Source organism: Pristiophorus japonicus, chromosome 1 (assembly GCF_044704955.1).
Source record: "Pristiophorus japonicus isolate sPriJap1 chromosome 1, sPriJap1.hap1, whole genome shotgun sequence".
Lineage (NCBI taxonomy): Eukaryota > Metazoa > Chordata > Chondrichthyes > Pristiophoridae > Pristiophorus > Pristiophorus japonicus.
The window spans coordinates 520092976-520119241 of NC_091977.1; the positions used below are offsets into that span (position 1 = coordinate 520092976).

Sequence of the window (26266 nt, forward strand, 5' to 3'; positions counted from 1 at the left end):
TTGAGAACAATGAAGAATAATAAACAAGAGCTGTACACTAAGATTTACTCATTTAATAATGGAAGTATTTATGGGGCTTGATTAAGGGTTGAAGGGCAAGAATTTTAAAGCCATGTAAGCAATAAGTTTCTTCTCTGGAAGTTCCCACCACAATCTTGCATGCATTTTGCACGCAAAGCTGACCAAACCTTTTGTTGCTGAAGTAAATTAAAATTGCAGTTAATGGGACCTGATAAGCAAATGCCTGAACATCTTAGTGTAATTTCTTGAATACAAATGTACAGTTTTGTGGACTATCACCTGATGAAAGCTCACTCTAGAGTCACATAGTTGTAAATGAATCACATAAGGGTTCTCAAAATGCAGTATCCCTGTGCTATAGTATGCTTGAGCATGTTTTTGATTTGAATATGAGTCAGTACACTTTTGGCTACCTAGAAGATAATTAAGTAATGAAACACGATTTTGAGTCATCAATTACTGGATGCTCCTCAAAAACAAACTCGGGCAAAATCATTTAAGGTCACCAAATATATATGAGTTTTCTTAGCACTTTACTGTAGCATGTATTTTTTCATATGGAAGTACTATATGCCTGTTCATGCAACATGAATTCCAAGTGATATTGCAGATTAAATAAACATTTTTTTTTACATCGGAGATCTTCCTCCCTCTCTCAAAACATCTAATGCAATGCAGCGTTATCAAAGCAAAAGAAAGGTTCTGGCTTCTGTCATGAAAGTATCAGTTAATTAGTCTTATTTCATTTTGGGGTTGTGCATTCTTCTGCCTCAATACTGCTGCTATGAAATCAAGAAAATTACTGCGATAATAGAAAATAAACGTAAAATTTTAATTTACAAGAAAACTCCAACAGACATAAGTCAAATGTCTGTGCTTGTACAGATATTACTGTTTCAAAAGTGTACTAACTCATATTACTGTTCCAGCACTGCCCTTTTGCACTGGGCTTCATTCACAGTCCAACAATTCCCTGTGTTCACAAAAATATATATCCTCATTCATCACCTAATTTTGTCACTTATGTAAATATTACAGTAATGTCACTTTGCAAGCTATCTTACTAATTATATTTATGATCTAGGATTACTTGATTATATCACCTCATGCAATGAAAGAGAAATCATTTTCTAAATGAAGCAAATGGCCCAAAAAATTGCTGAAGCTCACATTTCGTGGTGAATGCCGTGAATTGGATGCTTTAACCCGCCCATCAGATCATATTATTTTTGTGCCGCAAATTGCTAGAAATGCGAATTGATAACGGCATGACGATGTCAACAGTGCTTGTGGAACCTCATGAACGTCAAGTCTGATAGAAACATAGAAAATAGGTGCAGGAGTAGGCCATTCAGCCCTTCGATCCTGCACCAACATTCAATATGATCATGGCTGATCATGCAACTTCAGTATCCCATTCCTGCTTTCTCTCCATAACTCTTGATCCCTTTAGCCGTAAGGACCACATCTAACTCCCTTTTGAATATATCTAACGAATTGGCCTCAACAACTTTTTGTGGTAGAGAATTCCACAGGTTCACAATTCTCTGAGTGAAAAAGTTTCTCCTCATCTCAGTCCTAAATGGCTTACCCCTTATCCTTAGACTGTGACCCCTGGCTCTGGACTTCCCCAACATTGGGAACATCCTTCCTGCATCTAACCTGTCCAGTCCCGTCAGAATTGTATATGTTTCTATGTGATCCCCTCTCATTCTTCTAAATTCCAGTGAGTATAAGCCTAGTCGATCCAGTCTTTCTTCATATGTCAGTCCTGCCATCGCTGGAATCAGTCTGGTGAACCTTTGCTGCATTCCCTCAATAGCAAGAATGTCCTTCCTCAGATCAGGTCTATCTGAGAAAGAGAATGTCCTTCCTCTGATGGTCTATCTCCTTAACCAATTAAATTTAAGGATAGAGAAAGAAACAGAACAAATGGATGAGAAGAAAATAGGGTGAATTAAATACAGAAAGGGAAAATAGAGGGAAACAGAGTGGATTAAGAGAGAGAAAAAAAGACAGAAAGGAAAAGAAAAGTAAATGAATTTAAAATTTTAAATACCTCTGGGAACAAGTTACGACATGCAGGGCCATAGATCACTTCATTAACTGGGTCCTTACGACATGAATTATCAGCCCTAAAAGGCTGAGGGGAGATTAATTTGCATTAACGGCATAAATCCAGCGATTTTTTGACACACAATCGGCAGGCTCACACCGAGATGGTACTTTGTTTGGTTTTGATGAGACTAACAGCAGAGCGATTTTCCGGTAATTTATGGGGAATCAGAACTCATGGCGTATCTCTTCCTCGCCACAGATTGCCGGGTTTTTTTACGCTCTTAATAATGCCGAGCGCCGTGAACTCGCCATTATTTTTCCAGCAATTTCTGGGCTGCTAGTGTTTTACTTACTCTTCATGTTGCAACCTAGATAGAGTGGAACAGGAAGGACCTATTTCCCTTAGCAGAGAGGTCAATAACCAGAGGGCATAGATTTAAATTAGTAGGTGGAAGGATTGGAGGGGAGATGAGAAAAAATGTCTTCCCAGAAGGTGGTGGGGGTCTGGAACTCACTGCCTGAAAGGGTGGTAGAGGCAGAAACCCTCATCACATTTAAAAAGTACTTGGATGTGCACTTAAAGAGCCTAACCTACAGGGCTACGGATCTAATGCTGGAAGGTAGGATTAGGTTGGGTAGCTCTTGTACGACTGGCATGGATACGATGGGCCGGAGGGCTTCCTTCTGAGTCGTAATTTATTCTGTGATTCTATGATTCTAACCTAAATCTTGAAATGGTAATATCCATAACTATCAGCTGCCGATATGCTGCCTTCAAATCATCAGCTTTCACATTGGGATCCTCAGATCCTTGGGTTGCATGAGGAAAGCCCAGGGTTTGGTAAGGCCATCAGATTTCTGTATTTGTTAACTTGCCAACATATTATATGTTATTTTATATTAATGAAAGCATTGTGCATTGATAGAACTATTTTCTTTGGATAACTGACCCTGCTTTTTGGACAATATGACTAGTCCCAGTGGGTTGGGTCAATATTTGCAAGGGGGTCCTGGGAAGATGTTGATAATTGGAGGGGTTCTCCCAAACATGAAAAGTTTGAAAACCAGTCTTTAAAAGGTAAACTTTACAGTTCAAACATTGAGTTTTTGATGTAATAGTTCAATGGACAAGAAATGTACATAAATATGTCCATTTAAAGTATCAGTAATATTGAAAATTAGGATATTTCCACCGGGAATCCCACTTTGCAGTCATCAACTTCAATTTTACAGTTTAGAGTTTCTATATTGTATTATATTATATTGGGATACTATGGTTCCCATGTTTAGTTCCATAGTAAGAAACTTCAATTAAAATATAACTTTACCAAACCGCACATTGAAGTTACAGTATACCATATCTGCACTGTTACCCATTCGGGGGGAAAATGGACAAATAAAACTCTATACTTTATAAAATGGGAAAACTGCCTAAACAATCTCGTGTTTGAATAACAGTACGTCTTGCTTTTTTATTTGATTCTTTGTTTCTTGCTCTCTGCTATACTGAGGGTTTCTGTCCTCGAGTTTTCGCGAGTCTGTATAACTGGCCGGAATGTCTCCCTCAATTTTTTTTAATGGATTTCCAAATGCCAAATCGCAGGCACTTTTCGCACAAAGAGGACACAAATGGAAAAGCTGACAGCCGGTTCGGCGCGAGCTCAGGTGAGAGCCCCATAGCGCGGGCTCAGGTGGCTCGAGCTCAGGTAAAAGCTTTTCCGCGCGTGAGCTCGAGCCTCTCCGCGCGTGCTCAGGTGGCGCGTGCGGGCGCGGGCTCAGGTGATTCGAGCTCAGGTGCGAGCCTCTCAGCGCGTGCTCAGGTGGCGCGAGCTCAGGTGAGAGTCCCATAGCGCGGGCTCAGGTGAGAGCCACTCAGCGCGTGCTCAGGTGGCGCGAGCTCAGGTGAGAGTCCCATAGCGCGGGCTCAGGTGAGAGCCACTCAGCGCGGGCTCAGGTGAGAGCGGGAGAAGCACGTGCGCCCACCCCGCCCCGCACGAAGGAAGGGCGGCTCGATCTGCAAAGCTCCACTTTGTGTGCGCCTCAGAGCGATTGCAAACTGTTCACTTAACACCCCACCCCTACAAAAATCACACACACACACACGTTTCTGGCAAGTAATTATCAGGATCTACAAACAGTTTATTTTTGGGGAGTACCTCAGTGGGGCGACGCACAGCATTTCTTCAGCTGGATATGTCGCCATATCATCTGGAAATCCTTCGTGGGGAAAAATAACGGTTCCTCGAAATATGCTGAGTGCGTGACTTTGCTGCGAGGAGCAGGAGGGGGTGTTTATTTAAACAGGCTCACTGGGCGTCTGGATTTCTGCCTGATACATTCCGGTCACGTGTAGGTGTAGTAAAGAGGGGGATCCTACACCAACTGTGTTGAGAGACATTTAAAAACATCGCGCAGACTTTGACTTCCCACAGCTTGCACTTCGTTTACACTTTTATGTGAAATTGGGCGATAGACACATTCGTATTTAATTAGCGCCAGCCACGGTCACGCTCTTGTTTAAAAATGTCAATGAAATGGTTATTAAAAAGTGAACATTTGCTGAATAACATACAATTAGAATGACATTTGGAAATTGGTGCGGTAATAGTTTGCTGGACAAGGAACAGGTAACAATTGCCACAGGCACCGTCAGCTCTGCCTGTTCTTTACCGAATAGTCCGATTTAACTACAGATAGATTTCGCACTTGGTCCAGAAACATTGAAGTTTGCAATCACTGGCGACTGATGTAGCTCCGAACGGGAATGATGTTTCCTCCCCTAACCCAGAGGGACTCAGCCCAGTGTCAACAAACCACCCCCTTTCCTCCTCTGAGGGAACCTTTCTGCCCTTCGGAGGGGAAGAGTGTTCCGAGGTCAGGCGACAGATACATTTCACCGCCACCCGGCCCCAAACTAAATGTCTTTCCTTTCTTCAACATCAATGACAATGAAACTTTTAAAAAAACTATTTCAGAAACTCCACTGACTGGAGCAAAGGCAAGCGAGAATCATGCTTTTGATTGTCCATGCAGACTTCTGGTTTAAGGTCTTGTCATTTCTCGCCTGACCTGTCAATTCGGCTAACCTGTTTCATTCTTTCATTGCAACTTCCTCCCTAGTTCAAAGCAGTTCTATTTTTTTTCTTGCCGTGCCACAAGCTTCCCGGCATTGCCAGACTTTGTGAGCACACGAAGCAAGATATTCTGCAATCATAAATTATTATATATGTTGTTTGCTACAATTTTTTGATCAAGGCAGGGAAATCCCACAACTTTCTTTATTTCAATCGGCGTTAGCATTTTCTGTCGCCTCGCGGAAGAGTGACAGATTATGGATGAATACACCTGATCGATTGCAAAACAGCTTCCTGTTGGCGATCATTGCTTTTAAAAAATGCATTCTAAAAGCACCCTTTAAATAAAAGGAAAATCAATTGTACGTGATGTTTTGCCGCCTCATGCTGTAAATTCCCACATGCACTCACTGACATGGGTCGGTCAATAATCGTCCTTTAGGTAATATATCTATTTTAAAAACGTAATGTTGCAGCAGTGCATATTACAGTCAATGGCTACTACAGGAAAGAAAATACAGGAACTGCACCCAGCGTTTCATGAATCATTTTAAAACCATATTATCACTGATCACAAACGATGCATCTTTTTGTCAAGCTTGCACACACAAAAATGCAAATGTCCGAGATATTTTCCGTCAATTTGATTTGAAATGAATAGGTCTAAAGGATGTTAGAGTTTATTTTCCTTATCTGAAAGCGCTCCTTACCGGCAACTAAACAGATGGGGAGAAGCAATCTGAAGATCAGTCCACACACCACTTCCGATGCCATTGCGAGTAGACGGTACTCTTCTCAAATCGACAAGGGGGGTGTTTGGAGGAGATCAAATACTTGTTGATCTCACACAACCGGTTATCATTTAACAATGTGCAACAAAAAAAAATCCCATCAACTGCAGCTCCGGGCTCGCCGAAATTTAAAGCAACCTTATCATGGTGTCCTCGTCAACTTATTGCGATCCATCCACCGGAGCCGGAAAAGTCTCAAAAGATTGTTGGCATGGCCATAATAGCCCATCAAGTACCTGACTATCTGATGGGAGTCAAATTATATCTTCATGAGATAAGCGGCCCCCCCGCCGGGGGTCTCTCTCTCCAGCAAATCCCCCCCCCCCCACCCACTCCTCCGAAGTTGTCCTCTTTTTGGGGAAAAAAATCACACAGCTTTGTGCAATACGCAAAAATTCACCGATGCTACTAACGGGTGCAAGGAATGATCCAGCCAGCAACTGTTTCCTATTTTCTAGCAAGCGAACTTCACAAAGTTCTGGTGTTAAATCCCGTGGCCCGTATGACTCATCGCTAAAGCAGAATCAGAGACCAACACGTTCTGGACTTTTCTTCTTCTTCTTCTTCCAGTTTTTATCCAAGAGGATTCGCATCTGCAACGTGAAGACGGACGCATTCCATTGCCGAGGATCAATTTATTCGTTACTTTGTGATCCCAGGGTTTCTCCAAAAAAAAATAATCTTTTGAAAAAAAACGCGTACGGTTTTTGGGGGGGAGGGGGTGGGTTGGGAGAACCAGATACGCGTGGGTACGCTCTGTCACACGCTATATGTATTGGCTTTTAAATCCCGTTGATAGAGGCTTGCAATTTCAGCCTGGCTGTGCTGCCCCCTCTCTGCTTCTGGCTTCCAGCTGCTCTCGCTGATCTGCTCAACATCTGACTGCATTTCACTTCCACCTTCAATGAAACTTAGTCAAACCACCTCCCACCTCCCCCCATCGTGATTGACATCCAAACTGACCATTCGCAAATCTAGGTGGCGATGTCGGTGTGTGTGTGTATGTGTGGGTGGGGGGGGGGGGGGGGGGATATTGACTAGTCTGTAATAATACAAAGCCAATCTACAAACCATACCAGCGCGTTGGTGGGACTTGTGCCTTGGGACAGAGTTTGAAAACTCTTCCTCTGAGTGCGCCGGAGGAGGACGCGAGCCACTTGCAAATACTCAGGAGCTTATGAAGATCGCGCAGCTTTACAATATAACAACATTGGTAGACAGAAAGAAAATCTAATTTATAAAATGCATCTGGCAAATTCTACCACAAAATAAAGCAGAGAAACAGCCTTTATTTGTAAACATCTGTTTCTAATTCTTGCATAGATTCAACTGATCTTTAGCAGAAATTCATACTGATCGATGCTTCTATTTCGTTCTCAGTGTTACCAGTCGGTTGATTATTTACGATTAAATAGCACGCCAACGATTAATACGGTGTGTAATATATGTGGTCTTTGAGACAGAATTTAATCGCTGAATGAAGAAAACAATAATATATTACCGTTGATTTAAACCAGTTTCACATTTGAAATACCAGGTTTAAAATATGAAAACGGTAGAAATAAAACATAAGAGAAAAAAAACGTTCTATTCTGAAAAAAAACAAATCAGAGAGCGATCTCCTTAAAATTTATAGTTACTTTTTAAAGGAGAAAAAAAAGGATAGATGTGATCTTTCAAGTAAAGAGTGTAATCGAGAGAAAAATGTGACCTCTGAAAGAAAGCGTATGTTTCTGTCTTTATTTCTTGCACCCACGATTAAACCCAGCAGTTCCCCAGCAGATCCCCAGAGTGTGTTGCTCAGGTGCAGTAGGTCTTGGGGAACATTTGGTCATACGCCTGCCCAGTGGCTGGAGACAGAAAGATCCATCGACTTTATTTACTGTCATTGAACTTTTATGCTCCGGAAGTTTTAGGAATTCATACTCCTGGAAATTCGCAGTCATTCTTTCAGTGTGACGGGAAAGGGAATCCAGCAGGAGTATCCTGAGCTTGCAAGGTTTTCTGTAAAAAAAAACACAATCGCAATCAGGTTTGAATGTATATATTGGAAAGAGGATGTGTAAAAAACAGTTACATCCTTCCTTTTTGAAGTGTCAACTTGGATTTTTGTTGAAAACATGTACATTTGAGGGCCAAGGCATTAGTTCTGCAGATTGCAAATTAACCCAACAATTGAACTGCTGTGATTTTTTTTTGTTTTACATCTATTAAAAATGACTGATTATTTTTAAGCTCGCCAAATTATTGAATATTTCTGAACAGTAGAAATTCTGGTTGCAGTAACAGATAAATCATATTAGAGCTAATGACAGGAATATGAGCTGCTCGGTGTCATTGTAACAGAGAAGGTTCTGTTTTTCCTTTACACACCAAAGATTTAATTATTTATCACATCTATGTGCAATTGTTGAAGTTCATCAACATTCAATAGTAATGGCCAGTGTATATGAAGGTAACAGACAGTGACTAATTTCCCAACAATTGGCCTATCATCTAATTTGCCGGCTGCACCTAATTATTGTAATGTTGTAACATGATGGGAAAGACTATTATTAAGGCTCCATTTATTAGCTGGCAATAAGTAGGATTGTTGAAAAATCTAGGCAATACATTAGGTGATAGAGCCAGTTACTTAAAAATAAGTTATTACTGCATACATAGAGTCACCTAATGGAAGATAAAACTGTTACATAGGAACATAGTTATGCTAGTGAGTAGTATGATTGATGGTCATTTATCTAACTTTCAATAACTACCTAAATAACGAATCCATTCTATTTCCTAAATTACAACAGTGACTTCAAAGAGTAATTCATTGGCTGTAAAGCGCTTTGGGACGTCCGGTGGTCGTGAAAGGCACTCTATAAATGCAAGTCTTTATTTCTTTAACTGTCACAGTAAAATGCTAGGACTTCTGGTTTGATCTATACACTAGATCATGTGAAGTTCCAGAATTAGGCAAATTAGAAAATGTGTTAACACTCACAATACATATGGGTTCAATTAGCTAGTCAACCAGGAGATACATGCTAGCAACATAGATTATTGAATAAATCTCATTTTATGACAAAATTCAATTTTGTCAACCACAGATTCAGAAGCTCATAGGTTCAAGCCACACTCCAGAAGCTTGAACACATGATCCAAGCTGACACTTCAGTGCAGTACTGAAAAAGTGCTGCACTGTCAGAGGTGCTGCCTTTCGAATGACATGTTAAACCGAGGCCCCATCTGCTCTATCAGGAGGTGGTAAAAGATCCCATGGCACTACTCGAAGAGCAGGTGAGTCCTCCCTGGTGTCCCGGCCAATATTTATTCTTCAAACAAAATCACTAAAATAGATGATCTGGCCATTTATCTCATTACTGTTTGTGGGATCCTGCTATGCACAAATTGGCTGTTGCGTTTCCTACATTACAACAATGACTACACTTCAAAAGTACTTCATTGGCTGTAAAATGATTTGGGACACCCTGAGGTCATGAAAGGTGCCCATAAAACGGGTGCAACAATGATAATTTTAGACCCCTATCTATGTCAGTGAGTTTCCCATCAATCTTCTTCACATCATTTACTTAAATTTCACTAATCTTTCCTCAAAGCACTTTGTTCATGGCTGTTATTTCAATTTTACATTTGTAATCATCCTTGTTAGTTTCCTCACCACCCTCTCCAATGCACAGTACTCCAACAATATAACATCTCAGCACAATCTCTGTAGAATTATATTCCACTATTCCGGCTTTGTATCCAACTATCTTTTTTCCTTTTTTTAATTGCTTCCTACTTACCTTAACTACTAAAGACCCTGATCTCAGCCACGATTATCTCCTCTAATCCTTGGGCAACTTTTGCCCAGCTAAGGTCCCTTGCTGGATTTTCTGGTAATGTATGGCATTCTGCCCCCAAAAGATTCTCCACCTTTGCACTGGAAGGTTCGCTCTTGATTCGGGAACCCTGCCAGCAGCCTGCTGTGCTTATGTAATGAGCCCTGACCCAGGAAATAGGCTTAGATACTGAGTGGTGGGTGGAAGTCCCACCCCATAAGAACTCTACTCTGAAAAGGAGAATCCCATACCCACCTCCACAAATCTCCCAAATTCTGTCTGTTTTCTATTTCTTATGCGGTCTCACATCTCACATTCTATCCTGGAATCTCATGGATTTTCGTTTTTATTAGAAGCTTTTCATGGAGGTTTTTTTTTAATGTCATAGAGATTTTCCACTTTCTAATTTTTGTTTCATTCTCAAAAAAGTCAAATAGGTTTGTCAGCCAGAATCTATTCCTCTTAAATCAATGCTGACTTTTATTCATTATACATGGTTACTCCTCCAATCTAGTACGGTCAGTATTTAATTTGTTATTAATGTAATGAACCTGTAGTTACCAGCCGAATTTGAGAAGGACACTCCATAATCCCTCACAGTTGACAGAGTCGAAGACCTTTATGAGGTCAAAGAAGGCCATGTACAGAGGTTGATGCTGCTCCCTACATTTTTCTTGGATTTGGCGCATGGTGAAGATCATGTCCATTGTGCCCCTTAGTGGGCAGAATTTGCATTGAAACTCTGGGAGGAGCTCTACAGCAACTGGGAGAAGATGGTTGAGGAGGGTTCTTGCGATGACATTCGCTGTGGCAGGCAGCAGGGAAACTCCTCTGTAATTACCGCAATTGGACTTGTCACCTTTCTTGAAGATGGTCACGATTATGGCATTGCTGAAATCCCCTGTCATGCTCTCCTCCTTCCAGATAAGAGAGATGAGGTAATGGATTCACGCCAAGAGTATTTCTCCGTCATGTTTTAGTACTTCGGCGGGGATTCCATCTGCTCCTGAGGTCTTGTTTTTCAGTTGTCGGATAGCCTTTTCAATCTCATGTCCTCAAAAATTTGTCACCATCCTCCGCCTGCTTCACGATGATATGGCAGCCGTGATCCTTACCAATGGATCCACCACAGACCCAATACACGTGCAGACCGGTGTCATCGCATCAACACTCTGAGCAATCTTCTTTGCTGCAATGCTCCATCTCACCCTCAACAAGCTCCCCACTGGAGTGGAGTTAAGCTACAGGACAAATAGGAAATTGTTCAATCTCCGTCACCTCCAGTCCAGATCCAAGGTTGTCCCAACCCCTATCATTGAATTACAGGATGCAGACGACGCTTGCGTTTGTGCGCACTCAGAGGTCGAACTCCAAACCATCGTCAACACCTTCACCAAAGCGTACGAGAGTCTGGGCCTTACACTAAACATCCGTAAGATGAAGGATCGCTACCAACCTGCCCCCGCCACACACTACTGCCCCCGATTATCAAGATCCATGATGAGACCTTGGACAATGTGGACCACTTTCCATACCTTGGGAACCTACTGTCAACAAGAACAGTCATCGATGACAAAGTCCAACACCGCTTTCAGTGTGCCAGTGCAGCCTTTGGCCGCCTGAGGTAGAGAGTGTTTGAAGACCACGACCTCAAACCTGACACCAAGCTCATGGTTTACAGAGCAGTAGTGACACCCATCCTCCTATATGCCTCAGAGACATGGACTATGCATAGTAGGCACCTCAAAGCACTGGAGAAGTACCACCAACGCTGTCTCCGCAAAATCCTGCAAATTAATTGGCAGGATAGGTGCACCAACATCAGTGTTCTCACTCAGGCCAATATCCCCAGCATCGAAGCATTGACCATGCTCGACCAGCTCCGATGGACGGGCCACATTATCCGCATGCCCGACACTAGACTCCCGAAACAAACGCTCTACTCCAAGCTCCGACACGGCAAGCGAGCCCAAGGAGGGCGGAGAAAATGCTTCAAGGACACCCTCAAATCCTGGTTGAAAAAGTGCAACATTCCCACCGGCACTTGGGAACCCCCGGCACAAAACCACTCAAAGTGGAGGAGAAACATTCGAGAAGGCAGCGAACAATTTGAGTCTCTTCGTCGGGAGCAAGCAGAAGCCAAGTACAAATAGTGGAAGGAGTGTACGACAAATCAAGCACCTCACTCACCCGTCCCTCCAACCACCACCTGCCCCACCTGTGATAGAGACTGTAGATCCTGCATTGGTCTCATCAGTCACCTTAGAACTCATATTAGTGTGGAAGCAAGTCATCCTCGACTCTTTTTAAACATAACCACTAAATTTACTTGCTGTTAATCCTATAAAATTATTCCAGTAGCCAATGATTCTTTTATAGACAGTACCCCACAGGTATCCTGACTAGTCTCCTTCTTCACCTTAAGATAGATGCCATTTGGCACAGAGACTTTGTTAGTTTTCAGTCTTTTTAACTTATTAAGTACCTCGTCCTCCCTGATTACAAATGGTTCTATAATATTCATTGTAGCACATTGTGCTATAGTAGAGTAAACAAAAAAGGAAAAGAAAGGCTTGCATTTATACAGCACTTTTCCCAACCTCAGAATATCCAAAGCGCTTTACGGCCAATGAAATACTTTTTAAAGTGTAGTTACTGTTGTAATGTAGGAAACGAGGCAGCTAATTTGCGCACAAGCAAGCTCCCACAAACAGCAATGTGATAATGACAAGATAATCTGTTTTTATTATGTTGATTGAGCGATTGAGCCACAACTCCAGGGATAACTCCTCTACTCCTCTTCAAACTTGTGCCATGGGATCTTTTACATCCACTTAAGAGCAGATGGGGCCTCGGTTTAACATCTCATCCGAAAGTCGACACCTTCAGCAGTGCGGGACTCCCTCAGCACTGCACTGGAGTGTTAGCCAAGACGTTTGTGCTCAAGTCGCTGGAGTGGGATTTGAACCCACAACCATATACCTAAGAGATGAGAGTACTACCCACTGAGCCACAGCTGACACACCCCAGGAGTAGTCACCCCAGGTCCTGCAAAGAGTCCTTGGACCTCCCCAGTCCCGCCCTCACTGCGATCACGCCTTGTGACATTAAATTCCCACTCCCGCCCACCGGTCAAGTAATGAATGTGACCAGGTGTCGGGTGGGACTCTGGAAACTTTTATTTAAGTAAAGCCCTGACGTTAAGATTGGCAGGACCAAAAGTGTGCCGCCAGCTTTGTGGCTCACCCACATTGTTTCCACCCCATCAACATAACAAAATCGGTTTATCTGGTCATGATCATGTTGCTGTTTGTGGGAGCTTGCTGTGCACAAATTGTCTGCTGCGTTTCTCACATTATAACAACATTATTACACTCCAAAAGTACTTAATCGGCTGTAAAGCATTTGGGACATCTGGTGGTTGTGAAAGGCGCTATATAAATGTAAGTCTTCTTTTATTGTCTCAACAGGAGATTTAACATTCGGATTAGGGATCACATCAGGAGACATAGTAATCTAGTCACTTAACACAGTCTCCAATATTACTCAAACTACATTCTTGCCTATACTGAATATGGATGATAAGTTTCAGGTTACCATTTGCAGAACAGTTAATCCACATTATACTTTCTACCCTAGAAGTTCAATGTTTCAAGCATCCAGTTCACAAAATGAATATATTTTGTTGTCAAGGCTGTAAAATATACAAACTGATCTACTTAAAGCTTATGATAAAGCATTTGTTTACAGGTTTGCGTTGATCCAGATGTTTAACCATTTTTACCGGCAGACCTTGGGTTTGACAAGTAATACCTTGCTATGGATTTGCTTTGTTTTTTCATTGTGACCATTCATAAGAACATAAGAAATAGGAGCAGGAGTAGGCCATGCGGCCCCTTGAGCCTGTTCCGCCATTCAATAAGATCATGGCTGATCTGATCATGGATTCAACTCCATTTCCCCGCCCGCTCCCCATAACCCCTTATTCCCTTATCGCTCAAGAAATTGTCTATTTCTGTCTTAAATTTATTCAATGTCTCAGCTTCCACAGCTCTCCGAGACAGCAAATTCCACAGATTTACAACCCTCTGGGAGAAGAAATTTCTCCTCATCTCTGTTTTAAATGGGCGGCCCCTTATTCTAGTCTCCCCCATCAGTGGAAACATCCTCTCCGCATCCACCTTGTCAAGCCCCCTCATAATCTTAACGTTTCGATAAGATCATCTCTCATTCTTCTGAATTCCAATGACTAGAGGCCCAACCTACTCAACCTTTCCTCATAAGTCAACCCCCTCATCCCCGGAATCAACCTAGTGAACCTTCTCTGAACTGCCTCCAAAGCAAGTATATCCTTTCGTAAATATGGAAACCAAAACTGCACGCAGTATTCCAGGTGTGGTCTCACCAATACCTTATATAGCTGTAGCAAGATTTCCCTGCTTTTATACTCCATCCCCTTTGCAATAAAGGCCAAGATACCATTGGCCTTCCTGATCACTTGCTGTACCTGCATACTATCCTTTTGTGTTTCATAGAAACATAGAAACATAGAAAATAGGTGCAGGAGTAGGCCATTCGGCCCTTCCAGCCTGCACCGCCATTCAATGAGTTCATGGCTGAACATGCAACTTCAGTACCCCAATCCTGCTTTCTCACCATACCCCTTGATTCCCCTAGTAGTAAGGACTTCATCTAACTCCTTTTTGAATATATTTAATGAATTGGCCTCAACAACTTTCTGTGGTAGAGAATTCCACAGGTTCACCACTCTCTGGGTGAAGGAATTCCTCCTCATCTCGGTCCTAAATGGCTTCCCCCTTATCCTTAGACTGTGTCCCCTGGTTCTGGACTTCCCCAACATTGGGAACATTCTTCCTGCATCTAACCTGTCTAACCCCGTCAGAATTTTAAACGTTTCTATGAGGTCCCCTCTCATTCTTCTGAACTCCAGTGAATACAAGCCCAGTTGATCCAGTCTTTCTTGATAGGTCAGTTCCGCCATCCCGGGAATCAGTCTGGTGAACCTTCGCTGCACTCCCTCAATAGCAAGAATGTCCTTCCTCAGGTTAGGAGACCAAAACTGTACACAATACTCCAGGTGTAGCCTCACCAAGGCCCTGTACAATTGTAGCAACACCTCCCTGCCCTTGTACTCAAATCCCCTCGCTATGAAGGCCAACATGCCATTTGCTTTCTTAACCGCCTGCTGTACCTGCATGCCAACCTTCAATGACTGATGTACCATGACACCCAGGTCTCTTTGCACCTGCCCTTTTCCTAATCTGTCACCATTCAGATAATAGTCTGTCTCTCTGTTTTTACCACCAAAGTGGATAACCTCACATTTATCCACATTATACTTCATCTGCCATGCATTTGCCCACTCACCTAACCTATCCAAGTCGCTCTGCAGCCTCATAGAATCCTCCTTGCAGCTCACACTGCCACCCAACTTAGTGTCATCCGCAAATTTGGAGATACTACATTTAATCCCCTCGTCTAAATCATTAATGTACAGTGTAAACAGCTGGGGCCCCAGCACAGAACCTTGCGGTACCCCACTAGTCACTGCCTGCCATTCTGAAAAGTCCCCATTTACTCCTACTCTTTGCTTCCTGTCTGACAACCAGTTCTCAATCCATGTCAGCACACTACCCCCAATCCCATGTGCTTTAACTTTGCACATTAATCTCTTGTGTGGGACCTTGTCGAAAGCCTTCTGAAAGGCCAAATATACCACATCAACTGGTTCTCCCTTGTCCACTCTACTGGAAACATCCTCAAAAAATTCCAGAAGATTTGTCAAGCATGATTTCCCTTTCACAAATCCATGCTGACTTGGACCTATTATATTACCTCTTTCCAAATGCACTGCTATGACATCCTTAATAATTGATTCCATCATTTTACCCACTACCGATGTCAGGCTGACTGGTCTGTAATTCCCTGTTTTCTCTCTCCCTCCTTTTTTAAAAAGTGGGGTTACATTGGCTACCCTCCACTCCATAGGAACTGATCCAGAGTCAATGGAATGTTGGAAAATGACTGTCAATGCATCCACTATTTCCAAGGCCACCTCCTTAAGTACTCTGGGATGCAGTCCATCAGGCCCTGGGGATTTATCGGCCTTCAATCCCATCAATTTCCCCAACACAATTTCCCGACTAATAAGGATTTCCCTCAGTTCCTCCTCATGCACAAGTATCCCCAGGTCCCACTATACTGCGGCACTTTGCAATCTTTCTCCATCTTGAAATTGAAATGTTCACTTCCCTTCACAGCTCAAACTTGAATTGTAAATAAATGTAATAATACCACCCTGAAAAAACTCACAACATGTGGTATTTTAATTATATTTCGGTGGACCTAGAATAACTTGCAGGCAAACTAAACATTTATGAAAAAGATGTGGAAAGCTTTTTGTCCAAAAGTAAATGTCTGATTGATTCCAAAGCATCTTTAATGCCTCCACCATATGATTCGTTCTCTATGGGCATTCACCATGCTTCAAGACTTTAATGTTTTGGCAATTCTGTCACTCAGGGTGCGTATTATTCATGTCATTTATATTGTCCTTCTGGCTATGGTATATTTTGGATACTATTGTTTGCTCAGAGGAAGTATGATTATGCAGTGAACTTCAGAAGTAATTTATCATCAAAAACTACAAAAACTACCGCCTTGAAAGATCTTCCTGCAGCTGAACAAAAAAAGCTTTTTATACAAAAACTGCGTCGGTGCTGTGACCTTTTCGACTTTATTGCTGAACCACTTAGTGACTTAAAATGGAAGGAAGTGAAAAGGACTGCTTTAAGCGACATGGTAAAATATATCACAACCGCAATGTTATCACAGAACCAATTTACCCAGAAGTGGTCCATGTGTTCGCAGTGAACATGGTTCGAACGTTACCACCATAGTCTAACCCCACCACAGCAGAGTTTGATGCTGAAGAGGATGAACCAACACTGGAGGCTGCGTGGCCTCATCTACAGTTGGTGTGTGATCGATAATCAGAATCATCACCTGCCCCAGTGTGTCTCTTTTTATTTCCAATGACAGGACACAGCTCTTAATTAAAAAAAATAAACGGCTGCTTCTCTCTGTGACATCAAATCCCAAATCTGTTCATTTCAAAGGGTTCGCGACTAATTTTGTCACTAATTTTCTCAATGATTTAATACGGGAAACACCAAAGTGAAGTGTAACAAATTGATGTAATTGGTCTAGATTTTAATTTGCTGGCTATCTCTTTAAAACTCATTTTGGGTAAATTTCCATCTTTACCTCATGGGTGGTAATCTGGTGGAGCAGATTTCCATCTGTTGTAGAACCCACTGAATCCACTGAAAACAAATCCATAATAACGCTAACCACTGACCTATTTTCTCCACAACCAACAGTCTCATTAAATGCCTCTCTTTGCCTCCCTGACACCCCGCACCTCGAACAACAAGTACGAGGAGCTCATAGATTACTTTGTCATTACATTTGAGACCATCTGTACAGCTGTATCTGTTGCTTCTTCACCTTTCCTTGTCCACTAAGCCAAAGATTCCCCCAGGCTCCCTCCACCCTAGTCCTGATCCCGTGTCTCAGGTAATTTCCCACTTCCTTTCAAAACCACCGTCATCAGTCTATCCTAAAAAAGCTCACCCTCAACCGTTCTGTCCTTGCAAACAGCCGCCCTATCTCCAACTTCCCTTTCCTCGCCAAAGTGCCCCACTTTCCTGCAACTCCATGTATGAATCGTTCCAGGTTTTCACAATTGCCACAATACTGAAAGAGCCTTAATTGCTTCAACAGCACCTCCCAAACCCAGAACCTCTACCATCTAGAAGGATAAGGGCAGCAGGTTCATGGGAACACCTGCAAGTTCCCCTCCAATTCACACACCATCCTGACTTGGAAGTATATCGCCGTTCCTTCATCGTTGCTGGATCAAAATCCTGGAACACCCTCTCTAACGGCACTGTAGGAGTACCTTCATCACACGGACTGCAGCAGTTCAAGAAGGTGGCTCACCACCATCTTCTCAAGGGCAGTTAAGAATGGGCAATAAATGCTGGCCTTGCCAGCGATGCCCAGACCCCAGGAAGTAATAATAGAAAAAAAATCAAAGTCACATCCTCTGTGAGTGTAACTATGGTGCATTTCCGGCCTTATCCTGTTCAGCCTCGCTAAAGTTTTGGCATGGCCAATCACTCCATTCTCCTCCAAATCCTCTCCCCTGTTCTCCAGCCCAATGGGACTGCCTTAACTTGGTTCCACTCTTACCTATCTAATTATAACCAGTGCACCTCCACCAATGGCTTCTCTTCTCTCCCTCTCTCCCCCCTCCCTCTTCAAAGCTACCTCTGGACTCACCTCAGGATCTACCTGTTATATATGTGGAATTATATTTACTCTGTACAGCCACCAGAGGGCTCAACCCCTGGAGTCTCAAGGGATCCCATAATGCCTTGGATGCCAGAGGCTTCACAGTTTGGAGAGGCACTCTGCAGACCTGCAATAAAAGACTAAGGTGATACTAAACTGGCTGGCGGTGTGAGCTGTGAGGAGGACTCTAAGAGGCTTCAGGGTGACTTGGACAAGTTAGGTGAGTGGGCAAATGCATGGCAGATGCAGTATAATATGGATAAATGTGAGGTTATCCATTTTGGAGGCAAAAACACAAAGGCAGCATATTATCTGAATGGCGGAAGATTAGGAAAAGGAGAGGTGCAACAAGACCTGGGTGTCATGGTTCATCAGTCATTGAAAGTTGGCATGCAGGTACAGCAGGCGGTGAAGAAGGCAAATGGTATGTTGGCCTTCATAACTAGGGGATTTGAGTATAGGAGCACGGAGGTCTTACTGCAGTTGTACAGAGCCTTGGTGAGGCCTCACCTGGAATATTGTGTTCAGTTTTGGTCTCCTAATCTGAGGAAGGTCGTTCTTGCTATTGAGGGAGTGCAGCGAAGGTTCATCAGACTGATTCCAGGGATGGCTGGACTGACATATGAGGAGAGACTGGATCAACTGGGCCTTTATTCACTGGAGTTTAGAAGGATGAGAGGGGATCTCATAAAAACATAAAAGATTCTGACGGGACTGGACAGGTTAGATGTGGGAAGAATGTTCCTGATGTTGGGGAAGTCCAGAACCAGGGGACATAGTCTTAGGATAAGGGGTAGGCCATTTAGGACTGAGATGAGTAGAAACTTCTTCACTCAGAGAGTTGTTAACCTGTGGAATTCCCTGCTGCAGAGAGTTGTTGATGCCAGTTCACTGGATATATTCAAGAGGGAGTTAGATATGGCCCTTACGGCTAAAGAGATCAAGGGGTATGGAGAGACAGCAGGAAAGGGGTACTGAGGTGAATGATCAGCCATGATCTTATTGAATGGCGGTGCAGGCTCGAATTGCCGAATGGCCTGCTCCTGCACCTATTTTCTAGATTTCTATGTTTCTAAGGTTACACTTTACTTTGAGCTCACAGTGTTCAGTCTGACTCGTTCTCCATACACAACACTGGCGATGCGATACAGATAGCGAACCCAAAGATACAGAGAACAGTGGGCATCCTGGAGAAATTTTCGGAGGGAGATGATCGGGAAATTTTGTGGAGCGACTCGACCAATAATTTGTGGCCAACTAGCTAGATGGGGAAGAGAGCGCTGCCAAACGAAGGGCGATGCTCCTCACCGTCTGTGGGGCACCAACGTATGGCCTCATGAAGAATCTGCTCTCTCCAGTGAAACCCACGGAGAAATCATACGACGATTTGTGCACACTGGTCCGAGAGCATTTTGAACCCAAAGGAAAGCTTTCTGATGGCGTCTTGCAGGTCATTGCGAATTTGAAGGACATTTGGAGCACATGCTCAGAGACTTTTTCGTACTTGGCATTGGCGACGAAACCATACTTAGCAAACTTTTGACTGTAGAGACCCCAACCTTGAGTAAGGCCACAGCGATAGCCCAGGCATTCATTGCCACCAGTGACAATACTAAGCAAATCTCTCAGCACACAAGTGCTGCTACAAGTACTGTGAACAAAGTGATGTTGTTTTCGAATCGTAACGTACAGGGCAGGTCACACGTACCTGCAGCTGCACGTCCGCAGATGACTCAGGGTCCACCATCAAGGGTGATGAATGCAAGGCCATTAACACCTTGTTGGCGCTGCGGGGTGATCATCGTTTCCATTCATGCTGATTCAAAGAGTACGTTTGCAAGGGCAGTGGAACAATGGGATACCTCCATTGAGTGTTGAGGCAAGCTGCGAAGCCTGTTAAACCTGCAAACCACTATGTTGCAGAGGAGGACAGATCCATGGAGGATCACGATGAACCAGACCCTCAGACCGAGGAGGCAGAGGTACATGGGGTGCACACATCCACCACGAATTGTCCCCCGATAATGCTGAATGTTGAACTAAATGGACTCCCGGTGTCAATGGAGCTGGACACAGGTGCAAGCCAGTCCATCATGGGCAAAAAGACTTTCGAATGGTTGTGGTGCAACAAGGCCTCAAGGCCAGTCTTAACTCCAGTTCGTACGAAACTAAGAACTTACACATGAGAACTGATTCCTGTAATCGGCAGGGCTACCGTAAAGGTCTCCTACAATGGAGCGGTGCACTAGCTACCACTCTGGATGGTACCGGTCAATGGTCCCAAGCTGCTCGGCAGGAGCTGGCTGGGAAAGATACGCTGGAACTGGGATGACATGCTATCACCCGCTGACGACACTTCGTGTGCCCAGGTCTTAAACAAATTTCCTTCGCTGTTCGAACCAGGCATTGGGAAATTCCAAGGAACAAAAGTGCAGATCCACCTAATTCTGGGGGCTCGACCCATCCATCACAAGGCGAGAGCAGTACCGTACATGATGAGAGAAATGATAGAGATCAAGCTAGACCGGCTGCAACGAGCGGGCATCATTTCACCGAACGAGTTCAGCGAGTGGGCCAGTTCTCTTGTCCCAGTCCTCAAGGGAGACGGCACCATCAGAATCTGTGGCGATTACGAAGTAACTATCAATCGTTTCTCCCTGCAGGACCAATTCCCACTACCAAAAGCCGACGACCTCTTTGCAATGCTGGAGGAAGGAAAGACGTTCACGCTGCTGGATCTGACCTCAGCCTACATGACTCAGGAACTGGAGGCATTATCGAAGGCCCTCACCTCATCAACTGGCACAAAGGTCTCGCTTATAACAGATGCCCATTTGGAATCCGATCAGCGGCGGTGATATTCCAGAGAATCATGGAAAGTTTACTGAAGTCGGTCTCGCAGACCGTGGTCTTCCACGTTGACATCTTGGTCACAGGTCAGAACACAGTCGAGCACCTGCAGAACCTGGAGGAGACTCTTAGTCGACCCAACCGCGTGGGGCTCAGGTTAAAATGCTCGAAGTGCGTTTTCCTGGCACCTGAAGTCGAGTTTTTGGGAAGGAGGATTGCGGAGGACGGCATCAGGCCCGCCAACGTGAAAATGGAGGCAATCGAGAACGCATCGAGGCCACAGAACGTGACAGAACTGCGGTCATTTCTGGGACTCTTGAACTACTTTGGTAACTTCTTACCGGGTCTCAGCACATTGCTAGAACCACTACATGTCTTGCTATGAAAAGGGGGTGAATGGGATTGGGGCAAAAGCCAAAAAAATGCCTTTGTAAAAGCGAGAAAGTTTCTATGGGGTAAAGGAATGCATCAATACCTGTTTGGGCTAAAATTCGAATTGGAAACTGACCATAAGCCACTTGTATCCCTGTTTTTCGAGAGTAAAGGGATAAATACCAATGCATCAGCCCACATCCAGAGATGGGCGCTCACGTTGTCCGCAAACAACTATGTTTATGGGAAAGCGGGTTGTGTGGAGGACACAGAGAGGCTGCAAAGAGATTTAGATAGGTTAAGCGAATGGGCTAAGGTTTGGCAGATGGAATACAATGTCGGAAAGTGTGAGGTCATCCACCTTGGGGAAAAAAACAGTAAAAGGGAATATTATTTGAATGGGGAGAAATTACAACATGCTGAGGTGCAGAGGGACCTGGGGGTCCTTGTGCATGAATCCCAAAAAGTTAGTTTGCAGGTGCAGCAGGTAATCAGGAAGGCGAATGGAATGTTGGCCTTCATTGCGAGAGGGATGGAGTACAAAAGCAGGGAGGTCCTGCTGCAACTGTATAGGGTATTGGTAAGGCCGCACCTGGAATACTGTGTGCAGTTTTGGTCACCTTACTTAAGGAAGGATATACTGGCTTTGGAGGGGGTACAGAGACGATTCACTAGGCTGATTCCGGAGGTGAGGGGTTTACCTTATGATGATAGATTGAGTAGACTGGGTCTTTACTCATTGGAGTTCAGAAGGATGAGGGGTGATCTTATAGAAACATTTAAAATAATGAAAGGGATAGACAAGATAGAGGCGGAGAGGTTGTTTCCACTGGTCGGGGAGACTAGAACTAGGGGGCACAGCCTCAAAATACGGTGGAGCCAATTTAAAACTGAGCTGAGAAGGAATTTCTTCTCCCAGAGGGTTGTGAATCTGTGGAATTCTCTGCCCAAGCATTTGAGAGTGAGCAATCACCCGTCACTGCCCGGCAGATCAAAACCTGGACAAGTCAGGACCCCTTATTATCTCTAGTCAAAAGCTGTGTTTTTCACGGGAGCTGGTCCAGTGTCCCAGTGGAAATGCAGGAAGAGATAAAGCCATTCCAGTGGCACAAAGATGAAATGTCTATCTAGGCAGACTGCCTTCTGTGGGGCAATCGAGTAGTGGTCCCCAAGAAAGGCAGAGATACCTTCATCAATGACCTCCACAGTACCCACCCAGGCATCATAATGATGAAAGCGATAGCCAGATCCCATGTATGGTGGCCCGGTATCGATGCGGACTTAGAGTCCTGCATTCACAGATGTAATACATGCTCGCAGTTAAGCAATGTACCCAGGGAGGCACCGCTAAGTTTATGGTCTTGGCCCTCCAAACCGTGGTCTCGGGTACATGTCGACTATGCAGGCTCATTCTTGGGCAAAATGTTCCTTGTGGTTGTAGACGCGTATTCCAAGTGGATTGAATGTGAGATAATGTCGGCTAGCACGTCCGCTGCCACTACTGAAAGCCTGCGGGTCATGTTTGCCACACACGGCTTACCCGATGTCCTGGTGAGCCATGTTTTACCAGTGCTGAGTTCAAAGAATTCATGACCCATAACGGTATCAAACATGTCACATCTGCCCCGTTTAAACCAGCGTCTAGTGGGCAGGCAGAGAGAGCAGTGCAAACCATCAAGCAAGGCTTGAAGAGGGTAACTGAAGGCTCATTGCAGACTCGCCTATCCCAAGTCCTGCTTAGCTACCGCACGAGACCCCAGGCACTCACTGGGATCCCACCTCATGGAAAGAGCACTTAAGACAAGGCTCTCATTAGCTCACCCTGATCTACATGAACAGGTAGAGAGCAGGCGACTTCAACAAAGTGCATACCATGATAGCGCAAATGTGTCACGCGAGATTGAAATCAATGATCCTGTATTTGTATTAAATTATGGACAAGGTTCCAAGTGGCTTCCCGGCACTGTCATGGCCAAAGAGAGGAGCAGGGTGTTTCGGGTCAAACTTTCAAATGGACTCATTCACCGGAAACACTTGGACCAAATAGATTCATGGACTATCCTGAGCAACCCACCTTGGACCCTACCTTTTTTGATCCCCCAACATACACACCAGTGGCAACCGGCACCACGGTTGACCACGAAGCAGAACCCATCATCCACAGCAACCCTGCAGGGCCCAGCACACCAGGCAGCCCAGCAAGACCAGCTGCACAGCAGCCCAGCGAGGCCCCAACAAATGATTCAACAACACCAGCTTTCACACCGAGACGATCAACCATGGCAAGAAGGGTCCCAGATCGACTCACATTGTACATAGTTACACTATTGACTTGGGGCGGGGGGAAGTGTTGTTATATATGTGGGCTTGTATTTACTCTATACAGCCACCAGAGGGCTCATCCCCTGGAGTCCCAAGGGATCCCCTAATCCCTTGGGAGCACAGGTATTTAAGGAGGCTTCGCAGGTTGGAGAGGCACTCTGGAGGCCTGCAATAAAAGACTAAGGTCACACTTTACTTTGACCTCATAGTATTCAATCTGACTCTTTCTCCATACACTACACTACCCTTGGCCCCTTCTGTTCTCCATTTACATGCTGTCCTTGCCCGAACACGAGGCCAACTCTGCGTCTCCACTACCTGCCTCAACTCTCATCTTTCACCTCTGCGCTGTCAGACTGCTTGCCTGACATCCAGTCTTGGACAAGCTTCAATTTCCTCTGGTTAAATATTGGGAAGGCAGAATCCATCGTATTCGTCCGCCTTCCACAAAAATGTGCATCTCACCAAATCCATCCCCCTCCCCAGTTGATATCTCAGGTTAAACAATCACAGCTTCTCTAGTCTCTGCACATGACTGAAGCTCTTTATCCCTGATAATTCAAACAAATATTTTTTAAGTTTTGACTAAGAGAGCCGCAATTGATATTAAAAGAAGTTTTTTTTTAGCTATTTGCTTCCTCTGCATCAGAAATCACGCTGCTTGAGCTTACTTCTCACTGGTAACTAAGAATTTTGAAAGTAAAAAATAACGTTGGAGAGTCAGAAGTATTCTGCATCTAAAAACCACAAAACTCAATAATAAAGTTCAGTATTGATCAGAATTCCTGCCTTGGCCAGCACATTGAAGATCAGGAAGGATGTCATTGTCATTGAAAGTAGGCATGCAGGTACAGCAGGCAGTTAAGAAAACAAATAGCATGTTGGCCTTCATAGCGAGAGGATTTGAGTATAGGAATAGTGAGATCTTGCTGCCATTGTACAGGGCCTTGGTGAGATCACACCTTGAATATTATGTGCAGCTTTGGTCTCCTAATCTGAGGAAGGACATTCTTGCTATTGAGGGAGTGCAGCGAAGGTTCATCAGGCTGATTCCTGGGATGGCGGGACTGACATATGAAGAAAGACTGAACGACTAGGCTTATATTCACTGGAATTTAGAAGAATGAGAGGGGATCTCATAGAAACATATAAAACTCTGATGGGATTGGACAGGTTAGATGCAGGAAGAATGTTCCCGATGTTGGGGAAGTCCAGAACCAGGGGTCACAGTCTAAGGATAAGGGGTGAGCCATTTAGGACCGCAATGAGAAGAAACTTTTTCACCCAGACATTTGTGAACCTGTGGAATTCTCTACCACAGAAAGTTGTTGAGGCCAGTTCGTTAGCTATATTCAAATGGGAGTTAGATGTGGCCCTTACGGCTAAAGGGATCAAGGGGTAGGGAGAGAAGGCAGGAGTGGGGTGCTGAAGTTGCATGATCAGTCATGATCATATTGAATGGTGGTGCAGGCTCGAAGGGCCGAATGGCCTACTCCTGCACCTATTTATGTACAATGACATATGTTTCTATGTCATTGTACATTCAACCTAATGGCAGCCTACTGAAGATATCACCAGAATGAAGCCTTTCTGGCTGGTCATCTACTGTTGTCTGAAAGCTGTTTCTTGACTAGCAAAGCATGGAATATATCTTCCCGCACAAGCAGTGATTTAAAACAATCTACAATTATTCTGGAGAACGTCATTAGATTAAAAGTGATTTTGCCCATAACATTTTAATCATTGGGGGAGGGGTGGGGGAACTTCAAGCATTTAAGAACATTCTTATCTTCAAATCATCAAAAGATGCCTAGCTATATCAATTGCAGTATGTTTAACAATGGTTAAATAACATTGTTTGCTGTGCCATGCATATGAAATAATTATGACTACATAGGATTGCATAGGATATACAGCACAGAATCAGGCCATTCGGCCCAACCAGTCTATGCTGATGTTAATGCTTCACTCGAGCCTCCTCCCGTCTTTGCTCATCTAACCCTATCAGCATAATCCTCCATTCCCTTCTCCTCCACATGCTTATTTAACCGCTCCTTAAATGCATCTTTACTATCCACTTCAACCACTCCCTGTGGTAGCGAGTTCCTCATTATCACCACTCTCTGGGTAAAGACATTTATTCTGAATTCCCTATTTGATTTCTACGTCTCAAACAGAGGACACAAATAATTAATCTTGCCATTTGTAGACACATGTCTGGATTACTACAGGCAACAAAATATAAGTTTTATTTATTGGGGCAACTTATTTAAGCTGCCAACACAAATGGTAATTGAGAGTAAAATGTGGGGGAGATTTTCAGACCTCCTGCCTGATAGAAATGGGTCAATAGCACTCCGAAACTGGTGGGCTATGACTTAGCGTCCCGTTCCCTCCGACGCTATATTCCCACGGTCTGACAGCTGGGCAGTCAAAGCATCCATCTGAGGCAGGCTGGAGGTACTTCCAATATGTGAATAGGGGACCTATCACATACAAACCACCCTGATTATTATTCTGGGCCCAAGTGGTCACGCTACAGCCAGTTGGGTCCAAAAATATTAGTTTC

The 26266-nt window shown here is 44.0% G+C and overlaps 1 protein-coding gene across 1 annotated transcript in view; it reads right to left on the minus strand.

Annotated features, from left to right (window-relative positions):
* Nucleotides 1-5927, minus strand: part of LOC139260488 (piezo-type mechanosensitive ion channel component 2-like) — an 851737-nt gene extending 845810 nt beyond the window's left edge. Inside the window, exon 1 of the mRNA XM_070877017.1 lies at nt 5864-5927. Coding sequence (XP_070733118.1) covers nt 5864-5927 — 64 coding nt within the window. The remainder of the gene's footprint in view (nt 1-5863) is intronic.
* Nucleotides 5928-26266: the final 20339 nt, after the last annotated feature.